Below are 23058 nucleotides of genomic sequence, written 5' to 3'. Positions count from 1 at the left end.
TTCAGTCCTGAATGTGTCATTCGATAGGGATGGTGGTGGAGCATTTCAGTCCTGAATGTGTCATATAACGATAGGGATGGTGGTGGAGCATTTCAGTCCTGAATGTGTCATTCGATAGGGAGTCTTCCGTCGCTTTCCTTCTGTAAACATCATCATACTTCTTTCATTTCTTCCCTCGTTGGCCTTTCCTTGTGATTTTTGGTCATGCAATATGCCTCACACGCGGCCATCTAAGCCTGCTCTCTCACTGCTCACACGCGGCCATCTAAGCTTATTCTCTCCCTGCTCACACGCGGCCATCTAAGCCTGCTCTCTCCCTCTCACACGCGGCCATCTAAGCCTGCTCTCTCCCTCTCACACGCCGCCATCTAAGCCTGCGCTCTCCCTCTCACACGCGGCCATCTAAGCCTGCTCTCTCCCTCTCACACGCGGCCATCTAAGCCTGCTCTCTCCCTCTCACACGCGGCCATCTAAGCCTGCTCTCTCCCTCTCACACGCGGCCATCTAAGCCTGCTCTCTCCCTCTCACACGCGGCCATCTAAGCCTGTTCTCTCCCTCTCACACACACGAGGCTGACCAGACTGAAGCCCCCATACAACCAAACACTCACACTGACACAAGCTTGAAGTTTCTCATTCTTAAACATCAATACACATCCTCTCCCTCACACACAAAGACTTATGCTCTCTCTCACAGTCATACTGACACAAACACACGTCTTCTCTTCCTCACACATGCATCAGCTACATTTACACTGCCCCCCCGTCGATGTTTTGAGAGCTCTCTTGGCGTAATTGCAGCATAGGTAATACGTTCGAACGGCAGAGAAGCTGAGAAGGTGGATAGTTACAATATATATCTTGACAGATGGGTTGGAGGTGGGATGCTTTCACACGGGACTGAGAAAGAATACGCATCTTATTTATACTTTTGAAAGCAGTCGATTTGTCATGATTTTAGCGTCCAAGTGAGGGTTTAAAAAATCCCTCAGAAGACTTAGTTGAGCACTTCACCTTCACCACTAGAGTCCTGCTAGGGCTGTCAACTTCTGTAAACATTTTGTTTGCTGGAGTAGCTGTGCATGCATAACCTTGCTGTATATGGCTAATTAATTTCATTGATCGCATATGAAAAACGGATGGGGCTTTTCTATCAGGACACCAAAATCAGACCCCAAATGAATAAATCAGCATTTCATTTACCCTGATTAGCTTATGCAAATCACTGTGCTGACTTCTGACCCTGCATTGAAAGCAGCTGTTGCTGTCTGCCAACTCTCAGACCTTGTTTGGATCCTAATTACCTGGGACAGAGGGAAAATTCAACAGCGACGCCTTCAACACTGAAATGCCACTTTAACTGATTAAGCTCTGGGATCAAGACAGAGACAAACAATTACAGCTCTGCTCTGTCCACACCTGAGCCAAGGGTGAGTTCTGAGTGCAAAATATAGTTTTATTCCCGTCTGCGCTTAGCCAGCGGCCAGTTTATAACCCCGAGGGTTGTGTTTTTCTGGTTCAGCAACATCCTGCTCTGATTCTCTACCCGATAGCTACAGCATCCCGCGTAATCGTGCAGTTACCCGTAAAGAGAAAAGGGGTGTTTACGATTTAATGCATCTCATCCCTGCGTTTAGGCGCTCTGCATATTTGCTGAGTCCACAAATACTCTTGGCATTCTGCGCAACACTAACGATAGGTGTCGCGTACTGCTGATCGCAGAAGCAAGCGCACGTGCACAGGGACTCCAGCGCAATCTGATTAATTCGAAATTCACCTGTCATCGGCGCTTTTCTGCGTTTATCCGTCTCTTCCTCTTCATTTAATCAGTGCATTGTCTCGACATGGCATTGTGCAGAGTCAACAGAGCGTTATACATTTTATAATAAAAATCGCCCGACTTCCATATTTGAATTTTCCACCCCCCTCGCTCTTTCTTCGTCACATTTAATACGCAAACGTAGTACAATGAAATATCCCTACTGCGGTTCACAGTTTAACAGTTTTGATAATTTAGCTAAGAGTTTTAGGTAAGTACGTAAAGCTGATGTATTTCAGAGGACAATGGCAAATGCATTTAATTTAAGACTTCATTACTTTTGTCTACTAACGCAGAGTTACAAACCAGTACAGTTAAACAAGAGATGATTTGCATATATATATTTTACATATTTTGCTGCCGATGATATTTTATCACCGTGATAACGATGGCGGCTTTTATTTTACTTATTTTTTTAAATCAGGTGTTCGTCCATGCTTGGTTTGACCACTGTTTATTATATAACCCAATGAACCGGGGTCAGGATCATTCAGTGAGAGGCACCAGAAGCTGATTATGTAAGCTGTCACAGGGAGGAATACTCCTATATACTACAGATCAGCTAGCCACAGGGCAGTACTGTACTGTAGAGATCCAGTCAGCCTGCTTCCGTGAAATCAGCCTGATATCTGAATTGTAGAACCACGTACAGTAAGACTTTCACTACCTCCATTGTCTCACTTCATATATGTGACTGATTCTTTTTTTCTATATTTTGAAAGCAATCATTTGCCTGTTTTGTAAAACATTACTGTATGATTGCTGCCTTTGTTTGTTTAGACTGCATTGTAATACAGTTATCCTGTGTGTAATCTTTTTTTTTTATGAAAACGTCCGCACGTGGATCGTGTAAGGAAATATGCAGAAGCCGTCCTCTTCTTTTGTGATTAATAAGGCAGTGGGAAAGGGCAGGTTTTGCACATTAAGAAGAGGTGTGAACGCCAACAGCTCCACATATTTCTATTTAAAAGTTACGACTGACCTCGTGAAAGTGTGACAGGGCGAGAGTTTGTGCAGCGCGGATTTACGGCAGCGCGGGGGAGAGGGCGTGAAGATGACGGCGCGTCATAAAGCATCGGGCAGCCCGAGCTCTAACGGCGCCTTCATCGCCATTAAAAGCGGCCTCAAGTGCTTCCTAATCAATCCTGGCTGTAATTGCGTATTAACAAATGGATCTTAAAATGTTAATGTGCGTTTGGCAGCCGGCCGAGGCAGGTTCATCATGGCGCCGTTACCGATATTCAGGTTGCCCATCTGGCCGGCGCCCATTTTGAAGGGTCCCAAATGGTCTTACTTTTTTCCCTTTTTAGGAAGTTGGATTTTTTTTTTTTTTCTCAGTTCAGGATTCCGTCTGCATGTCCAGCTCTGATGGGTCGGAAGGTCTTACTAAGCACTGCAAGCTTCCTGCCGGGCAGGGGAGATGTCCGCAGACCCTGCAGATGTCCAGTCTGTGCTGAAAAAAGACCCGTTCGAGAGAATGTTCCTGCCAGAATTTTATATCCGAGAAACATGTCTCTACTTCGGGCATGGGGTGGTCCACGTTGGATAGGGCTCGTCCTGGTCTCCCTCAAATTTAAAAGAGAAAAAGTTTGCTTTCCTCTGCAGTTTTTGATGCATTTCAGAAGCAACACCAGCAGTAAGACAATAGGTCAGGTTCTCTGTTCATCAGTGTGGAAGAAATGGGGGAGAAGTGATGTCAAAGGAAGTTGAACTCAACCGTAGCCTTGTCCTCATGTGCAGCTGTCGCTTCCTGCGGGGCGAGCTTGACGGATTAGTGCTAATAAGCGCCTCACTCCCTTTAATAACCCCTCTACCCTCACATTCAGTGCTAGGTATTGTTGTTACATGAGCATTTCATACTTGTTCTGTGTTGGTTCCTGTTTTTGTTCCTGTTTTTGTTCCTGTTCCTTTCTGCCTTACCTACTCCTGCCCTTCCTTGCTCCTGATCAGTCTTCATGCCTCTGGAGGACTGACCACCCTGGCTTCTAACTCTGGACCTGTAACCATGACTACAAGCATTGCCCCTCTATTCAAGTACAGTTTGCCTGATTTGGTTGCTAACACCCTTGTGCTCCGCATTCTGGGTCCCTGAGTTTCTGTCGCAGCCCGGTCTGACACACTCTTCCCTCTCAGTGATACAAAACGCTGAAATGCGCTCCTGATCCTGAACTCCGTTGTCATAAGTGTCCGTGTCGAGTCGGGGCCTTCTGTACGAAATTGCTTCCCGGGAGTCAGATTGCCAAATATTAGATGTCGACAAAAAAAGGTCTTTAAAAAAAAAGTTCAAGAATTGTGATATATGTTGGTACTGATGGCATTTGATTAGAAGGCTCAGGGGTCCTCAAATGCAATTTTGCTCAGGCATGAAACACGGCAACAGATATTTTCAGCCTTTAATGATGGCGTGTGCCTCCTGCTTCATCAGTGCAGCGGTAATGATGTGCGTTCCAGCCTTTCTGTGCAAGCAGACCATCTCTGCCAACCTATAATGATGCATGTTACTGGCACTCATTTTGGGAGACATTTGTCCTATTTACAAAAAAGGGAGGAGGCAGTTTCAAATTAATATAATGTAAATTTAAAAAATTCAAATGTGGGTAACTCTGTCCAAATTCGCAGAAAAACATTAATTTCCACTGGCAAGTAATGCGTGGCTTGATTAGCCAGTGGAACTGTGAAACACCTTTTGCAGAAGCTGTCAGCAGAATTCCTGGATGCCTGACAGATCGTAGTGATTACAAGTCAGTCCTGCTCACACACAATATTGTAGATAACCGGCTTTAAAAAAGGACATGTAAATCAAACGGTCTACATCAATATGCACTTTACAGCCTAGCAATTATCAGGAGAGATATAGTTAATTGAATGGGACTAAATGGAGTTGGTTCCATGCACTTTCAGTTCATTGAGGAAAGTATCGTTCATGCATTTACATGTTTAGCACTATGTATCACCAGATCTTGGACTTTAATTTCAGGGGTGTGCAGCTTCAGCACAGCTGAGCCGTAGGGAGAGCGGGAATACAGTTTGTGGCGTACTGGAGTTTGGCTACTGGATGGCGCTTCTGTAATTCTCTTATCCAATCAGGACCAAGGTGAAAATGTATGCCATCTGCTCTCTACATGCCCTTTCAAGTTTTATATCTGCAGTATTGATACAATGCTGGGCCCTCTTGTTAGTCTGGATCACACAGCTTGTGATGCTTTGAGTTGTTTTCACAACGCTATGGAAAAAAAAAAAGGTGGGGGGGGGGGGACTAGTGGGTTTTTATGGCTTATCTGCTGCTGGAGCAACACAATGCACTGCTTCCTGGAGATTAATACGAACTTAATCCAGCCTTATCTCTGCGGGCGTCCATCTCCTCTGCACTTTCAGGCAGGCCGCCTTCCAAGGCCTCTCACCTAACTCTGAAAGCACGTCGACATCCACATTCAAGTACTTGGCAGATACTTTTGTTTGAAGTGGGTTATTAGCACAAATAACAACCGTGCTAAGCTGCAGGCAAAAAACATTAGAGTGCACACGATCGGTAAGTGCTGCAAGCCTTGTGTTACTGTGGCCTCGCACAAAGGCACTAAAATGCGACGACGCATAGTACAGTGACCCCTCACAGCACTCAGAAATCAGCCGTCCGTCCAGTTTACTCCATCAGCGGTGGACATTTCAGGTCCACAGAGTACAAATCCAGACCAAGATTTTGTTCCCACCAACCAGTTGAGTACTCTGGATTTTTTTTTTCTGGACCTGAAATGTCCACCTCTGCCATCCATCCATCCTTTTTCAGTGCAGGGTGACGGTATTTCAGGAAGTACCGGGCACATCCTAGATGGAATAAGTCAAAAGAAATATAGTTTAAGGCGAGATCCAAGCAGTGGCAACTCTGAACCATCACTTACATTTGCTAAACACAAAAAACAAGAATTCCACATCTCAGTAACAAATTAACAGTCTTGTCACATATCACTAAGAGGCTCTCTGAGTACCACTGGTGGTACGCACACCACAGTTTGAGAACCACTGAAGTAGATTATCCATCCATCTTCCAACCAATTATCAAGATCCCCCCCCCCCCCCCCCCTGCAAAAAAGGCGCACACACACAGGTTTGTAATTATATAGTTGTGGGGACTCTTCATTCATTTCTATGGGGAAAACGTCAAAATAACAGGTTTTTATTACATTGTGGAGCACATTTGGTAACAGACCAGTGAAAACCAGCTGGCTTGTGCTCATTTCTACACCTAGTTCAGTTCTAGATCATGACTGGGAAGTTTTCAGATGCATTAAAGCAACTATTTGTTTCTGTCGTGTCGGAAAAGCACTTTGCTGTCTGTGATGTTTTAACTTATTGCCACTACACAGTTACCACTGAGGCTTGTTCTTTTTCATATCGAACGTGAACTCTGTCGCTACGTTTTTCCCGTCCTAAAGGTGGATGTGGCACAGATATAATGGCAAAACACTTTACCGGCAGACTTCAGAGACCAAACTGCATGCTTTCTACTTGTCAGACAGATGCACAGTTTATGCACTTGAAGCCAGTTAAAGTAACACTATCCAATCGGCACTATCTAAAGGTGCTACTCTTGATTGGATCCATTTTTATTTATTAAAGAAAGTGTCAGTATATTTCAACATTTTTGTTTTTGGTATCATATATTCATTTGTATTCATATAGTTTTTGTCAAATGAAAAATCTTTGTTTACATATAATTTCAGTTTTCGTTGATGGACTTAACATTGGTTCGGCCGTCGGGGTGTGTCCCCCAGTTTGCCTAAATTGTGCAGCGGTTCCCAATTTAGAAACTGGAAATTGATTGGTGCGAGTTTAAATGTACATTCACAATGCCTGTGAACATTCATCCAGGTAATGTTCTTAATTGGTGTTAATTGGATTCTGTGTAGTCATGTGAAAGATTTGCAAAATTAACCCTCCATTTTCTGTAACCACTTGGCCTATTCAGGGTCATAGGGGGTCTGTAGCCTACGGAGAACAACCAGACTCAACCCTGGTGTGAGGCAGCAGTGCCAACCACTGCACCACCACTGCGCCACCACTGCGCCACCATGCCATCCGACTGGTGAGTTGTGGGAAAAAAATACCCTGGATGAGTTAACTACATTTCAGTTTTATGTGATTGTGATCTTTTTATAATCTCTGCTGATCGTAATGAGATGCTTGGCAGGAAGGAGTGGAGCTAGATTATAAAGTGTATATTTATGTGGTAGGTATTTGAACAAATCGAGGTCACGTAGATTACCTTGTAAAGCAGTTTGTGGCATTTGTTTTGAGGTAATAGATTTTCTTTTTGTCTGATTATTCATTGTAATTCTCCATATGCTCTTCCGGGGGAAAAAATACTTTTAGGAAGAGAAAAAAAATCTGTACATTTCCCTAAGGACTGATTCAGAAAGTATAATGTCAAGATCTAAGGGATCATTGTGAAATGTTCAATCCGTCGTGCTCTTTCTGCAGTTAATCCTTATATCTGGCCTGTCGTATAGGCATGCACACTCGATAGTCTCCCTCCCTTTTTGATGCATGGGATATATATTTTTTTTCCTATTTTTTTATTTTTTTTGCACATGTGGACAGGACACAGTGATGGAGTGCACAGAATGACGTCCCCCTGGTACCGTCAGGTTCACGGCCAATTACACTATCATTTTCGGGGTCCCATAAGTGAGGGGTCATCTGTCAGCTGTGTGGAGACCCTCTAATGATCAAATTAGTGCTAGCCTCTCACCCTACTGGCCACCTTTGACCATTCAAGTTTGAGGTTAAGTTTTGAACTCATCCGGCTTACTGAATCAGTGATGAGTTAATCAAAAAATGCTCAGTGATGCGTCGGCGGTAAATCAGAAGCGAATAAAATCAGTGGAGTTAGTTTAACAGGATCCCGAAATTAACAAGCCGTCAAGATCCTGACTAAAAGAGTCCAATTTACATTAGCCTTTCAGCAGTGACGGAACGACAGCCTTGATCAGCCTGGTCTTTTTTCTGGATGATAACATTGGCACTGTTGGCAGGGCAGGAGGATCGTAACGTGCTGACCCCCCCCTCCCCCCCCCCAGCTCGCCTTTCGTGGGTGAAACGCAAAGCAGGTGGCATCTCAAGGACACATTTTCCATAACAGTCCATCTCACCTTCTTTATAGTTTCTGTCATCCATGTGTTTTTTTTTTTACACACATTCCTTACACATCACTGACTTTCCATATGTATGATTCTTTACACTTTATGCATCCTCTGGGGGGGGGGGGGGATGCAATCTAGCAGTCAACTTGGCAAGAAACATTTAATGCAAACAAAAAGGCTCACTTTTTTTATAAATGGATAAAAGACTTTGTGCTCGATAACCTTTGGTTGCTGTGGAAGGTCACAGGGCAGAGACTCGGGAATAAAGAAATCGTGAAAATAAACGGAAGGCAGTGGCAGCTCCAGTTCTGTGAGGGTACAAACCCATTTATTCTGCATTTATACACCCACTGGATACACCCCCCCCCCCCCCCCCCAAAGATTGGACTAATACAGTATGCAAAGCAGATATTTCTGCAGCTTATTCTTTCTCACAGTGCACGTTGCAAATTTAGACAGACATAGTCTCCGAAAATTTTGCTTAAATCTTTCGATTGTGTGCTCCTTCAGACACAAAGAGATGCAGATGCAATTTTAAGCAATTATGAATTAGCAGTTCCTCACAATTTTCACAGAAAAGAAAGGGTTAGAGCCTGAGCCAGAGCTCTGTAGGTGTGACAGAGCCCGGCAGTATCAAAGTTTGCTGTTCTTATGAAATTGGGAGACCAAATTCAGCACCTGCTCAGAGGCTGCAATGACCTTTGTCTGCAGGTAGGTGGCACTGTTCACACTGGTCTCATTCAGGAAGTAGCGATAGTTGACCATAATGCCACAGGAGTTGGCGATGCCACGTGGGCTGGTGTCTGCCAGCCAGTTGAGGCGCCACATGGTGGCGCCGTTCTGCAGATGGAAGTTGGCGACTGGGTTGAGGGCATAGCCACGCCTCTTCTCCCCATAGAGGTACCACGCACAGAGTCGCATCAGTGCTGGCTCCAGTGTCCGGACCAGGCTCTGAGAGCGGATCCACTCGTTGGTAGTGAGTAGCTTCCAGAAGGAGTCCAGCGTCATGGCACCCGCTTCCATCCCCAATGCGGCCTCCACTTCCTTCCACTCCATCTCTGACAGTAGCCCTGTTCCCCGGCCCTCCCTCCTGTGCTGGCTGAGGATCCCCTGCAGCCAAGCAGAAAAGCCCGGAATGGGGGAGAGGCTGGAGAACTGGGACAGGTGGGGAAATTCACTCTGCAGGGAGATAAGAAGACAAAATAAGAATCAAGAAGAGAGACAGGAAGACAATTCATTTCAAACAAACTTTTCCTCGACCAAATCGCATCTCAGCAGGTGTGGAGGAAATCGTCGTAATTACCAAAGGACCTGAAAGCCGTTTATGGAACAAACAGTAAGTCTGCCGCGAGCAACAAGAACTAAGTGTGACGTTAACCGCTTACAGACTCTGGTTATGCTTCTGTGACGGAGTAGCTTCTGATGGATTAAACCAACGGGGAAGTGTTTCCGTGGGCAGCAGACTGGGCCTCCGATAGCCGACGGTCAGCTGTCAGGTTCAGATCGATACCGCGGCAGCATGAGGAACATCGGTGAGGGGATCAGTCTCGCAGAAGAGGTTTAAGAAACACAAGACAAAATCTCTACAGGCCATAGGTGAGATTTCATCGAGTGCCGGCTGCCCCGTGGATCCAGCTCCCTACCTGAACTCTGCTGCCCTAACAGTTTTTCTTTTTTGAATAGTTCCCAGTGTAATATTTCCAGAGAGTCACTTCAGTACTCCTTTCAGAAGATCTGGCTTTTTCTTCTTCGTCTCCCTGTCTCCTTGTCGGCCTGACCTTGGTCACCCAGAGCCAGCCGATTTGCTCGATTGGGGGGGGGGGGGGGCTGTGCATGCTCCGGGCCCTCCAGACATGGAGAGAGACGCCACCCCTCTCCTCTTCCCAGGATGCCTCCAGCGGGGAGGATAATTCAGCAGAGAGTCCGTCGCAGACTGAGGGCTCCATGCGCTGCTGCATTGTCTGGACTGACACCCCAAGGGGCGGAAGAAAAAGACAGGGATGGGGGAAGAAAGCAGAGCGACCCCCCCCCCCCCCCCAAAAAAAAAGAAAAATCAGCCACTGGCCTTGATAAGAATGGATCACCATCTTTACTCTTTCACTTCTCTTCTGCTCCCCCCCCACCCCCGTCTCTCATCCACAGGGTTGCTTTCAAGAGCTCTCATTCCAATCCCAGTCCCTCTTCTCTCCTTTTTTTCTGGCTGGGGAGCCTTTTTTTGTCCCCATTCTTTTTTTCTTTAGTAGAACAGGTGCTGGATCTGTTTCCCTGGAGATGTAGCAGATGAAGCCTCTCCCCCATCAGCAGTACGCCGACTTGTCAGAAGATCCCAAGACAGACAGCTGCGACTTGCCTTTCATTACAGGAGGCTCCATGCGTTTCCCAAGTCACGCCATCACCCCAGGGTAATTCGGGCTATTCACACGATCAGGAAGGGCTACGCACACTCCCTTATCGTGAGCCAAGGATGCCGTACCACCAGGGGCGCAGTATGGAGAGAAATCAGGATGATTCCTAGGGCCCCTGAATGAATGATGGCCCTAAAAAATCAGTCTGGGTTTGGGGGCCCAATATGATATGCATTCATGGGGCCAAAAGTATCTAGCAGCATCCCCCACCTTCAGTCCTTCATTCCACCAATGCTGAGATGTTCATACAGCTCCAACTGTTGGACTGTCAGATTCACTAACAGGGGATGCCGTCCTGCATCTTTTGATGGCAGAAGTAGTATTATAGTAGCACCATAAAGGTACATATGGGGCTAGAAAGACCACTGGCGTTCTCAGGACAAGATGGTGGCTTGAGAATCGGGTTCCTCAATTGGTGATTCACTGCCTGGACTGCAGCCGGTTTCACCTCTGTCTCAGCGTTCGCCATAGTCACCGCCTGGCACCTACTACGAGGATGCTTCTCAGCTCCCTTTACCTTCTTCTTGTCTCCCCAGAAGTACACCTCCATCAGTTGTGTTCCTCTCCACTTTAGATTTCCTGGCACCTGTTTGCCACTTCATGCTGGACGGAAACGCACAAAAGAAGGTCAACAGAGGCCCACAGGTCTGCGTGTTCGTCCTGCTGAGAGCAGCTTGCTGTTTTGCATGGGCGGCCTGCTGTGCTCGCCGTTCATAAGGGGCTGCCGTGTCAATTACTACTCTAATAAGACCATACATGTGAAGCCAGAGAAGTGATGACATCACTGCTGCCTGTGCCCCCTCCCTTCTTTTCCTCCTTGCTGCAGTAAACAGAGTCGTCATCGCCTGGACATGACTTCTATGACAAATGGCTTCGTTTTTTTTTGTTTTTTTTTTTAACGTGTCTTTCTGACCTCTGTCCCCTCTCTCCCAGTTGGAATGGCCCAGCTGGAACAGAAACCGATTTTTCATTTGGAAAACGTGAACCGAGGCGCCCTTTTCTCAGATTCTCTTCCTCTGGACCGAACCATCTTCGGGAATGCCCCGGGGGTCCTTCTCGGGATATAAATTGGGAGATGCGCCGTGTGGCGGAGGGCTTTCTGCTCTAACACATACGTTTCATTAGTCGATGACTGCTAGAAGTGAGCTTTGTTAGCCAGAAAGCTGAAGCTTTTATGGAGGTGCACTTTGAATGGTAATACCAACAGTGGCATGGGCTGTTCCATCAAGCCCGACCCAACTGGGCACTAGTCTGCCTCATCTACTGTATATACCACAGTGCCTGTTTACTGGAAATGATCCCAAGGTTTCCTAGAAGTTTCTTTGAATCTTTACAGTAAAATATCCAGCTGTATAAAACAGGTAAAAGTATTGTCATTTTATTCCAAAGTGTCAATTGTACAGGGCCAAAAAGTGTCAGTGGCAGGAGAAAAATGCCCCTCAATCATCAGGTAAGTCGGCAAGAAAGCTGTCTCCTCTGAATGAATCCGGCATCTCCTATCAGAATTTCTTGGGTATGAAGGACAGCTGTGGCTGGATAAGAGAGGTTCTTTGCGGCCTGTTTCCTAAGACTTGAGGCGCTCATCGAAGCTCACTGTTCATCCAGTCAGAAGAGATCAAATGGATGAGATCACCGAATTAATTCTATTTATGAACTGAATGAGAGCAGAAGGTCAACCAAGCGAGTCCTCTTCCCTGTCAAACGAGATTCCAAGCAGTCCGTGATAAAAGACACATGCTCATTCACGCATCCAGAATGAGCTTGATTTCTTCGGGTTTCCAGCTTCAGATCTGACAGAAGTAACACTGATTTTACGCAGCTTTAATCGGGTTATATGTGTTAAAGCGAGAGAATATTTGGCGGCTCATAGGTTCCTCCAGGAGCCTCATAGGCTCTTCAGTCCTCCAGTGGTTGGTTACCGGCTAATTGCCCTACAAGCCTCACCTGCAGTTCTCGAACGACCCTCTTGATGAGATAATTGCCGAGTTCCACCCCTTGGAGCCCCCCCTGGGTGGAAGAGATGGAATAGAAGACTGCAGCGTTGACCTTATTCATGTCCTCTTCTGTGTCCAGAGTGGCAAACTCCCTCACAATGGTCTATGACATACAGACAGACACAGAGACCCGTCTTAGGCAACTTAAGTAAAAGTTCCAGTTAAGATTGCAATACATTAATCTATCCTGTGAAGCACAAGGAAGAAAGCAGTATCTCGCCTGGAAGTGAATCTAATCCTGTAGTGCATGGAAACCCACATGAAGGGCAATTTTAGGGTCATCAATTTACCTCTGGATAGTGGGAGGAAACTGGCCTACTCTGGGTAAAGCCTTGCATGTACAAGGCCTGGATCATTATTACATTTTATTTATGTAGCAGATGCATTTATCCAAATGGACATACATTATGTTTGAGAAAGCGGGGTCAGACAGTCCCTGAAGGCTTAAGGGCTGAGCTCAGTGGCCCAACTGTGAAAGCAACTGTCAACCTTTCCATCAAAGGTGTCCTAGCCTGTTGAGTGCCACCCCCACCCCACCATTCAACCACTAAGCCACACTACAACGCACCAAGTTGCTATTCCTCCCCCTATTTTCCTTCTGTAGTTCCTGAAAGTTGCCAATTATGTGTTATTCTGCTTGTCCAGCTCTATTATACATTTCAAAAGAAGCAAACATGGGAAGATTTGACGAGGAGGTACTGACTGATTTAAAAGCAGCATGTACCCAACCCACCCCCAGGAAGGCTTGCGTTTTTTGGTCATTGTCCCACCTTATAATTTTCATTTCAATTTTTTGATGGCCATTTTTTTTTTTTTGTATTTATGGAAATGGTTTGGCAATATTAATATGTTTTTCATGCCCATCAGCCAACCTGAATGGAAGTGAATTCAATTGAGACAATTAATTTCCAAACAATGGTCTAAGAGAGACTTTAATTAACTACTTCAATTTGTTCTGAGAGACAGGAGAGACTCAATAGACTCCCTAATGAGGTGCGGAGAACAGGAACACAGTGCTTGAGAGCTGCATTGAATACGGTTGATGTACGAAATCAGGATCGGGAAATGAAATGCTGTCATACTGATGGATGCAATGCTGATGGGTTAGGGAAATCTCGTGAAATACATACTATTACCATTATTATTAATGATAATGAATAACTGATGAACTTGACTACTTTAATACTAAAATAATTACTTATTTTAGTAAGTATAAAATAATTATAGTCATCACTGGTATTATCACCAAGCGGATATTGGGGGGGGGGGGCAGTGAGTTAGGCATCTAGGATTTGTGTCTGTGCCTGTGATCAGAAGGTCACTCAGCAGAGTAGCCACATTCTCATTGGACAGGGCCAGAGGGGCACTGGTCCCAGCTGAAAGGTGGTTGGTCAACAGATTGGTGCCCCTCCATAGTCACCGATTCAAAACATAACATTGGCTAAAGATAAGGTTGGCTTCTCCGTATAAATTATGGTCCTCCTTATGTCCCCCCCACACCTTAAAAAAGTCCTGAATTGCCCCTAAGGAGGAGGATTCTTCAGTGAACCAGTTAAGCTGGGTACAGACATCAGTCTGAACCCAGCCACTTGCGGGAGGTGCGGACGTCGGCCTTCACCTGGATGTTACTGGAGATGTCCTGCGTCAGAGCCACGTGCAGGACCACCAGCGGCTCCCCAGGCATGGCCGAGTGCGTGAAGGCGTAGCAGCGCCGGTAGGGACCCACCCTGCGCTTGATGTCTGTCCAGTTCCTCACAGGGTGCACGGCCTCGTACCTGGGCATCGTATGTAATCGATGAAGCGTCCGGGGAGGAAATGGCACGACCGTAATAGTGGGAAGATCAGCCCCCCATGGGCAGCCTTGGTCCCGAAGACCATTAAGAAGGTTTTAACACTTACGGTAAAATAATATTTCTACAATAGAACTAATGTACCGATCTCTTACAATACTGAAGCAGTAACCTGCCTAAAATGCTTCAAACCCCACACACCAATGGCCATCTAGGACCAGTATTGGACAGCGGATTACTTTCTGTCCCTCTGCTTTAGTGTAACAAGCTGACCAGACATGGTAGACATTACTGCTGGCCAGTCAGCTGGGCATAATGTGTTGAGGAGGCTTTCTGGAGGCTATCTGCGTGCTCAGGTGAGTCATGATGACTGTAAAGGTAGGATGAGTGTTACTGGATATTATCTATTAGGTGAGTTTTATATGTATTTTCAGTAATGCTTTACATTAACTGCACCTTCATAATGTCTATAATGCATTCGTAGAACATTCAGTGCACCTTTATAATGCATTCATGGAACATTAATAAGTAGCATGGTAATGTAAAGCGTTACCGTATTTTCTAGCAAGTAACCAACTATATCTATTTGTGGTGTACAAGAAAGTGTTCAGATCTTCTGCGTTATGCTCCATGCTGTTACCAAGCGATGCCCCTTACTGGCTGATCTTCTGCAGGATCTCACAGGGTGATTGCCACGTGATCCTTTCCAGACGGAGCAGCCCCACGGAGAACCACTCGGACAGAAGGCCCTTCAGGGTCCCACTCAGGTCCTGGGGGGGCAAACAGTCAGGGGGTCAGAACAACTGTAAAAAAATTTAAAAAAACAACCTGCCGGATTGTGTCTCTGGACTCCAGGAGCGCTTCTGTTTTACCGGAATCTTTGGGTAAAATTCAGGTATAAATTAGAGCTCTCATGATTACTCAATTGCTCCATTATTAAAAAGCTTCGATTAATAATAATTTCCTTCTCGATTCCTCTGCAATGTGGCAGAACGAAGACGGGCGCATATCAAATGGGTCCAAATAAAGCCCTCCGTTGTGTGGAAGCACTTCGCGTTAATAGCGGATGAAAATGCAGTCGTCTGTCAGTATCGCGAAACAGAACTTGAATATCACCACAGCACAACTGCAATGCAAATACATCTTAAAAGAAGATATTCAGGTTTAATGGACTCGCCCAATAATGCGAGGTTAGCCAACTATATGTGCCATATACGCATCTGAGTAGCCTAGCTTGTCTTTGTCATTACTTTAACTCAAATTATTTTGCTTAGTTTATGATTCCTGCATGTCGAAGTAACTCTTGGTAACGAAGGTTAGCCCCGTCGCTTAGCTGCATCAATTTACATAATCACCATATAATATAAATTACTTTTTTTATGAACATACAGGGCTGAACATTGGAAAATGTTTTTGTGATATTTAGGAGTTGAAAATGAACTATATAACCAAATAGAACTTATCTACCAACAGAATGTCAAAAAAGTCGGTGGTTTTGCCCTGAGTTGTGCCAACAGACACAAAGCAGTACTGATGACATCCCCTGCTTTTGCTCAGTATCATCTCTGTGGAATCCAAAATATTTTCATACAGTGGAAGATTACGGTAATGTCTTTTGGTGACCAGTTTTTGTTTGCTTTTCTCCTTTTCACTCATTTTTGTTTAATTTCACAATACACTGTATTCCAGTGAGTGCAACAGCAAGCATAATTACATTTTTTTTTAAACATATACTAGATTACACTGAAAAGGAACCACTATTAAAATCGCAAAACTTAAGTTTTGTTTCCTATGACTGAGCAGTGCAACTTATTGATGGGTTGAACCCAGCAGTCTTGGTCCTTGTGATGTGACAGCTGCATGTTCATGAAATGGCGCGTTAATATTAACATTACACATCGTGCAAGATTCTTTGTGTGTGTGGAGTTCACATGTTCACGCTCTGTATGTGTGTGTTGGCAGATCCTCCGGTTTCCTTCTGCTGTCCAAAACCATGGAATGTAAGTGAGTTGAAGGGCCTAAACTGACTGTATGAGTGATTGAGTGTTCAACCTGCAATGGTTGGTTTGATTAGTGCCAATTACAATGTATATTCACCAGCGCCATTCCTGTCAGGCTACAGTGGGCACGGGCTCACCAAAAGATTGGAAAACACTGATGGTCAGATGAGTCTCAGTTTCGACTGCGATATTCAGATGGTCGGGACAGAAGTTGGCGTAAACAACATGAAAGCGTGGATCCATCCTGCCTTTTATGAACAGTTCAGGCTGCTGGTGATGTAATGGTGTGGGGGATATTTTCTAGGCACACTTTGGGTCCCTTAGTGCCAACTGAGCATCATTTAAATGCCACAGCCTACCTGAGTATTGTTGCTGACCATGTCCATCACTTTATGACCACAGTGAATACCCACCTTCTAATGGCTGCTTTCAGCAGGATAACATGCCTTGTCACAAAGCTCATATCTCTGGTTTCTTGAACATGACAGTTCACTGTACTCAAAAGGCCTTCACAGTCATCAGATCTCAATCCAATTGAGCACCTGTGGGATGTGGTGGAACAGCAGATTCTCATAACGAAGGTGCAGCCAACAAATCTGCAGTAACTTCATGAGGCCATCATGTCAGCATGGACCAAGGCCTCTGAGGAGTGTTTCAGGCACCTTTTTGAATCTATGCCACAGACAGTTAATGCAGTTCTGATAGCAAAAGGGGATCCAATCTGGAACTTGCTAGATGTACCTAAAAAGTGGCCAGTCACTGTACATTATATTAATTATATTACATATAAATGATTACTCGATGAATCGTCACATTAAACATCTGTAAATATAGAAACAAATCATTCCTCATTATTCTTTAAAACGTGCATCAAGATTAATGATATAAGTACAAAGGTTTTTCCATTTATTATATAATATTTTTCTATGTACTTCCCCATTCCAGTCGGAATGCTGATGCGAGTCACTTCTCCTTAAATATGTCTGTGTTTTTGTGCTTAAGTCTCTCTTTACTCCCGGTTTAAGGAGAGGACAGCTACCTGCGCATCATTCACACTGTCTGGCTTACTGTTCCACTCTTTTTTTTTTGCCTATCCTCCTCCATTCATCACCCTGTTTTGGTCTGTAGAAGCAGACACCCCGGTATTAGCATGCCTTGGTAATATCCCTGTTCATGGGAATTGAAGTACTTTCCTTATACCTCCCACAATCTTAGGCGGTTTTTAGCATTGCAAGTGACTCCACTACCCAGAAATGCAGAATAAAAAGAAAAAACTGCTGTCTATCTTCTCAGTTATCATCTTTCATTATCAGAACTTTACTCTTTTAAGTCTAAGAATGACTGACCACCAGAAACCCCTTCTAGTATGGAAAAGAAAAAAAAACACTTCAAGTATTAAACAAAGACAAAACACTCCACACAGACAGAAGCCGAATATTGGAATCAGTGGTGTGGAGGTAATTCACCACAGAGACTCTGTATCAGCGGGAACCCCCCTCTGGAGTGAACTGAATCACCATCCCAACAGACTCGGAGGGAGAGATGGAACTCAGTGGGTTATCTGATGCTGGATGTAACCCTGAAACTGAGGGAAAGGTCTGTAAAACGAGAGTCACCACCTCCTAGTCCTGCAGCTCTGAGAAGCAGAGAGTAGAAGATGGCGGAAGAATCTGTCGCACAAAATAACTCAAGAATCTGAGTGGAAAAAAATTCCGTCATCAAAAAAAATAAACTGATGTGTAAATTATTCTTTGGTTTCACACTCAAAGAGCCAGATGCGGTTTTGGTGAAGGATCTTCTAAGGGAAAATCACACTTGTGTACGACAGGGTGGAGACTTTGCAATTAAATATTTCCTCATTGCATCCCTTCTGAGAGCACATCTTCCGCAATCTGAAAAAGCCCACAATGCAACGCGACGTCCCGGCGTGGTGACAAATGACAGTCATTTCATCCCTGTGAAAAGCGGCTCACTGCAACCTGGTCTACAGAGAAGATAAATGTATAAATGGAGCAATGGCGCGTACATCCCCTCCACGGGGTGTCACAGGGTAACGACACGGGAGAATGAAACACCTGAGAGGTAAATCGAAGAAGAAAAAATTCAGAGAAATGGGATGTTGTTGGTTGGTAAAATATAAAGTGGAATCCGCCAGCTTTTGTGAGCGCAGTGCTTAAGTTCACGGCCTTTTATTTGTGGTTTTTCTTGAATTTGCACGTTTTAAATATTGATGTTATATATTCACACTTGATAAAACAGTCTGTTGGTCTGAGAGCTAGGGAAGTAGCTGACAGAATGCAATTCCGTATTACCTTTTTATGCAAGCGGGCACTGAGAGTACTTCTTTTAATCCCAGAGCCTATCAATCAGTTGGGACAGGGCAAAGTATGATCCCTCTCTGCTCATTTTCTTGTGTTAAACTTTTTTTATGAGGAACATCATTTATGTGGGGCCATATTCATGGTAGCACTCAAACCAGCATAGCGCAGAAACCAGCTAAATTAGCCCCAACAATGACATCCATGAGTATCTTTGTGAAACAACATGTCACATATTTTACGGGTCATTTCACCAGTGCGGTCGGCGAGGCGTTAACAGGCTGATTATTTTTACCTGGTGTGTGCTGATTTCTCTAATGACAGGTAGAATATGGACCAAACCAAAACTTATGTTGCAGGTTTTCAGTTCATATCTACATCTTACATAAAGCAAGCAGGAAACACTGCCTATAAAAACATAGCAATTTCCATTAAAAGCATCACTGCAGAACCACATATAGTATTGGGCAAAAGGCCGTCACAGGAAATTGTTTAAAGCTACTTATCTGGGCAGGAAGTGCAGATTTGCTCAGAAAAAAAACATCATTTAACATTGGAATATATGCATATAAAAGGTAATACAATAAAAGCAATAAGAATTTCTTCTGATCCACAAAAATGTAGTCATATCTTGTTGGACAGCTTTTGTCCCCAAACTCCTCCTCATGGGCACCGCAGCCAATCTAACTTCATTGATTAACTTAACTAGTTAAACATCATTGATTAGCCAAACAAGTTGTGCTAGGTATCCAGTTCAACAAATTCATGAGTATATTGGATGGTAAGTTCAAATACAGGGGTAACTTGGGGAAAGGTCTTGAATTGGCTTAGCTGACAGACTTCGACAGAGATTCACACCAACATACATGTAATATAAACAGAAAGAAATTTGTTAATCATCATACTGTCCCAAAAACACTGTTGCACTTACGCAACACAGGGGGACGATGTATATGCCATGTTTATCTACTCTCTGGAATTTTGGACACCCAAAACATTCATAAATCATTTTAATTATGGTGACTGCAGCATTGCTAGAATGCTAGCACAGCTTGTATTTATGTATGTAGGGTAGAGTTCAAGGCAGATGCCATTCAGTGGGTATTTATAGTCACTGCGGATTCTGCCTGGCCCTGGCACACACTCACACGCAGAGAGGGAACTCTCAATTTCCTGGCAACCGTGTGTGACTCCTGACCTGAATACTGGTCAGCATGTGTCATTGATGAGTTTTGCAATCTGTGCCCCATGTGACTTCCTGAAAAAGAAACTTATTGGCCTGTTCTCAACAAGGTGGTGGGGGATACAGTGAAGTTTGCTGCAAACTTAGTGGAGAACCAGAGATTGTGATCCCATTAACTCTTCATTATTTCTTTTACACCAATAACATGCTTAAATTAAACATATCGCAAGACAGGGTGTGTGAAGGCTACCATCATGCGGAATGTTTACCATTAAAACACAAAGGTGGAAGTGATGAAGTATCATCACCAGAAAGACTATCAGAGGACACAGAGCTTCATAAGATCAAACATCACCCACTTCATCACCTGCTGAGTGGTTTCATGGGTGATAAAGGATGTCAACACTGCAGATGCGATTTCTGGGGTAAATGCACATTCACCAATAAGAATCACGAACCCGAGCAATGTCTTTGGAATGTGGGAGGAAACTGGAATATCCAACACACATGGCAACTTCAGATATTCTTCAAGTGAGACTTTCTTTAATCCATAGGTGCTATCCTTAAGTATAACATCTCTGTGTAAAGCCCTTCCCTTTCACTTAACTTTCAGCTTTATTTTTATTTTCAACCAAGACATATTCCTGTGTTTCTGCCGGCAGAGTCAAGCACTTAAATTCGATCCCTGAAAACACGCAGCATCCACCTGTATAATATCTGGTTGAATAAATGTTAAGGACTGTTATGATACAGTCACACACCAAGTGCTAATCTGGGGGTTGTGACATTCCTAATTATTGTGTGCAATTATAAATTCCTGTGAATGGAAGGTGACATAAGTTTCACTAATTTATAATCATTCGAATTATTGTATCCTGAAACAAAACTGGCACAAAGTGTATTACAAATCCATCTAATATATAAACAGCATAAATACACAGCCGTCACTATGCTGTATTTAGCTTAATATCACATTTTACTACCCTCAATAGTTTTCTTTTTCTGTACAACAAGAGGAAGTCCATTCAATTGCCTAACCTTCTTATAACATTCCTACTTTCATTTCAATCAAAACTGCAGCAGTAGCCAAAAGGACATCTGATTCTATTAAACTGATTAATTTATGGTGGTATAAAAATAATGAGGTCAGGATACATACATCTGAAATGGTGCTGATGATTTTGCACTTAATGACATACTATATATCACTGGTTCATTTGCTATGTAGAGGATTTTCTGTCAGCTAACTGGAACTTATGCCTGTCACCTTCTAGTCCAGAATACAGCTACACATTCTAGGGCCTTAAATAAATGTGTCCGACTGCTTTTGGGGTCAGTTAGCGAAGAAGCGGGATAAATGCTGAGCAAGCAATACCTCACCTACGAGGAGCGAGATTTGCCAACCCAAGCAATATTAATGTATCATTACTCTTTCGCTCAAATCTCTGATATCAAGTTAAGATGCTCTTGAAAATAACCAACGCCTGTATTTTCCTTTATTGCAGCTGTCCTTGGAGGAATCCTGCAGGGCAGTTTGTCACAGGCCATTACGGAAAAAGCAATAACCGGCGCAGAATGAGGGGAGGCAGCGTCCGCGTCTCCGCGCGCATCCCGGAGACGTGAAACGTCGTGCGGCGTAACCTTGAGAGTCACGCCGCGCGCGCCGAGGGAGCGGCGCCCTAGCTGTGAGGAGCCGCGGCTGGAGGAGGATGCGCTCGCAATCTCACTTCGCCTCAGGTGACCACAGTGTCCAAGGTACGACAGCCCAAATGGACTGTACAGGACAACCTTCGCCATGCGTAAGAGGGCGGCTGTGAGATTTGGCCAGAAGTCATCAAAATATGCTGCCACTTGTGAACTAGTTTAAAAGAAAAACCACACATTTTCACTTTTATCACTGTACGTATCACTGTGCACCATTTCAATTTTCAACAACCTAATGCTGAAAAACACTTTCTAGGTTTTCATCAGTGAAGTGGAAATGAGCTGAAAACCTAATGCGTGAAGAAACAAAAATGCCACTAATCAGAACTTACTTCCAAAACAGGTGAATAATACAGAACTGCGCAATACTTATAAAGAAAAACATTTAAGGGAGTAATATTATATTTTATTTTTTTCTTAAATACTATTCCGCAATATTATTAACAACGCTACGGTTTTATTGCAATAATGATTTGAGATTGAAAAGAGCCGATTTCCACCAGTCCTGATGAGGTCACCGAAACGCGTATGGCCACACGCGGCTTCCGTACTGCAAGAACGAATAAGAATATTTACCCTTATATGTGGGCTGTCGCTGGCTTTGGATGAAATGATTTCGATGAGGTCGGCGCGGAGGTCGACTAAGAACTTCACGCCCCCCTCTACCCTGCTTATGTGACTGAGCAGCTGCCGGTAGCGGGGCGTCAGGCTATACCGTAGCCGGTCTTCCGCCTGCAGCACTGTCGCTAGGTCCCTCGTCTGCGTTTCCAGCAGTTTCCCCGCCAGCTCTAACACGTTTCTGTGGTCCACCCCGAAGTCCAGAGAAAGCTTGTCCAGGAACTCCAACGTCTGTTCTTTATCTAGACTCCTGTAAAAGTGCATGAACTCCACACTGTTAGATTCCGGGGGCAGAGGGGACTTATCTTTCGTCTCGTACGTGGGCAGCGGACCCACGGTTCTCTTTAGTATTTCGTCCATGGTCTTGGGCGGGCCGCTGTGAGCGTGTGTGGTGAAATACTGCGGCTTGATTGCTATCTTGAGGGCACTTAACTGTCGCCAAGCTATGGCACGGCCCCGCAGCGTCCAAACTACGTGCAAAGGTATCATTGCACTTTCAGAATCTGAAGCCTAACAAAAATAAACAGCATAACCCGGGAGTACTATGCTATCCTTTCCGGTGTCTTAAAGGAACAGTACCTTATTATACTGTATCGGCAATACGCATCTGTTTTTACCATGTTTTTTTGCATTGTAAGTTTTAAGACTTCATGTATGTGAATTGCGCTATCGCTTATTATTTGAACAAGGTCGATTGACCGGTTTTGTTAACTTTTTTGTGTGCTGTAATAAACCTGAATTTTGTAGAGGTACTATTAACAATAAGATGGATTTTTACAAGGTTATTTGGCATATTGGGATTATTTCGAGGTACACGAAGAGCTAATTAATTTTACATATGAAAGTAAGAAGAACGTCACAATTAAATATCCTCGACAATGCTGGGAAGATAAATAGCTGAAACCATTAAAAGTTCTGAGAAACTGTTCTGAGAGAGCTGGTGGGTCTTACTGTTGAATTATGAAGTTTGTTCTACAGACTGGATACAGGGAGGAGGTAAATATTAGGAAACAACCATAGGACAGCAGAGAAGAGGGTTGGAAACTTCAGGATTCTTGTTGCTCTCATCACTGAGGACCAGAAACAGCTCT

The 23058-nt window shown here is 44.3% G+C and overlaps 2 protein-coding genes and 1 long non-coding RNA gene across 8 annotated transcripts in view; 2 read left to right on the top strand and 1 right to left on the bottom strand.

Annotated features, from left to right (window-relative positions):
* The first annotated feature begins 1298 nt into the window (after window positions 1-1298).
* On the top strand, window positions 1299-17428 carry LOC111851932 (uncharacterized). 3 transcript variants are annotated; one of them, XR_011982329.1, is made up of 4 exons: window positions 1299-1429; window positions 6782-6898; window positions 13883-15039; window positions 15136-17428. It is a non-coding gene; the product is annotated as an uncharacterized lncRNA (long non-coding RNA). The 3 variants fall into 3 exon arrangements; XR_002840131.2 differs by having other exon boundaries at window positions 13883-17428; XR_011982330.1 differs by lacking the exon at window positions 1299-1429 and adding an exon at window positions 2366-2469 and having other exon boundaries at window positions 13883-17428.
* mlycd (malonyl-CoA decarboxylase) lies at window positions 8328-22519 on the bottom strand. Its single transcript, XM_023827300.2, has 5 exons — window positions 21926-22519; window positions 14802-14914; window positions 13973-14129; window positions 12305-12457; window positions 8328-9134 (listed from the first exon to the last, which is right to left on the bottom strand). The coding sequence occupies exons 1-5, from the start codon at window positions 22454-22456 to the stop codon at window positions 8589-8591; spliced, it is 1500 nt and encodes a 499-aa protein (XP_023683068.1). The 5' UTR covers window positions 22457-22519; the 3' UTR covers window positions 8328-8588.
* Window positions 17723-23058, top strand: part of LOC111851929 (DNA topoisomerase I, mitochondrial) — a 47825-nt gene continuing 42489 nt past the window's right edge. Inside the window, exons 1-3 of one of the 4 annotated variants that reach the window (XM_072698595.1) lie at window positions 17723-18226; window positions 21151-21400; window positions 21606-21692. The gene's annotated coding sequence lies outside the window, so the exon portion shown is untranslated. Of the gene's footprint in view, window positions 18227-20904; window positions 21065-21150; window positions 21401-21605; window positions 21693-23058 lie in introns of those variants that run through there. The other 3 variants (XM_072698593.1, XM_072698594.1, XM_072698599.1) reach the window with 3 other exon arrangements.

Source organism: Paramormyrops kingsleyae, chromosome 13, assembly GCF_048594095.1.
Source record: "Paramormyrops kingsleyae isolate MSU_618 chromosome 13, PKINGS_0.4, whole genome shotgun sequence".
Taxonomy (NCBI): Eukaryota; Metazoa; Chordata; class Actinopteri; order Osteoglossiformes; family Mormyridae; genus Paramormyrops; species Paramormyrops kingsleyae.
The sequence above is the reverse complement of the archived record's forward strand: the minus strand, read 5'-3'. Positions and strand labels throughout refer to the sequence as shown.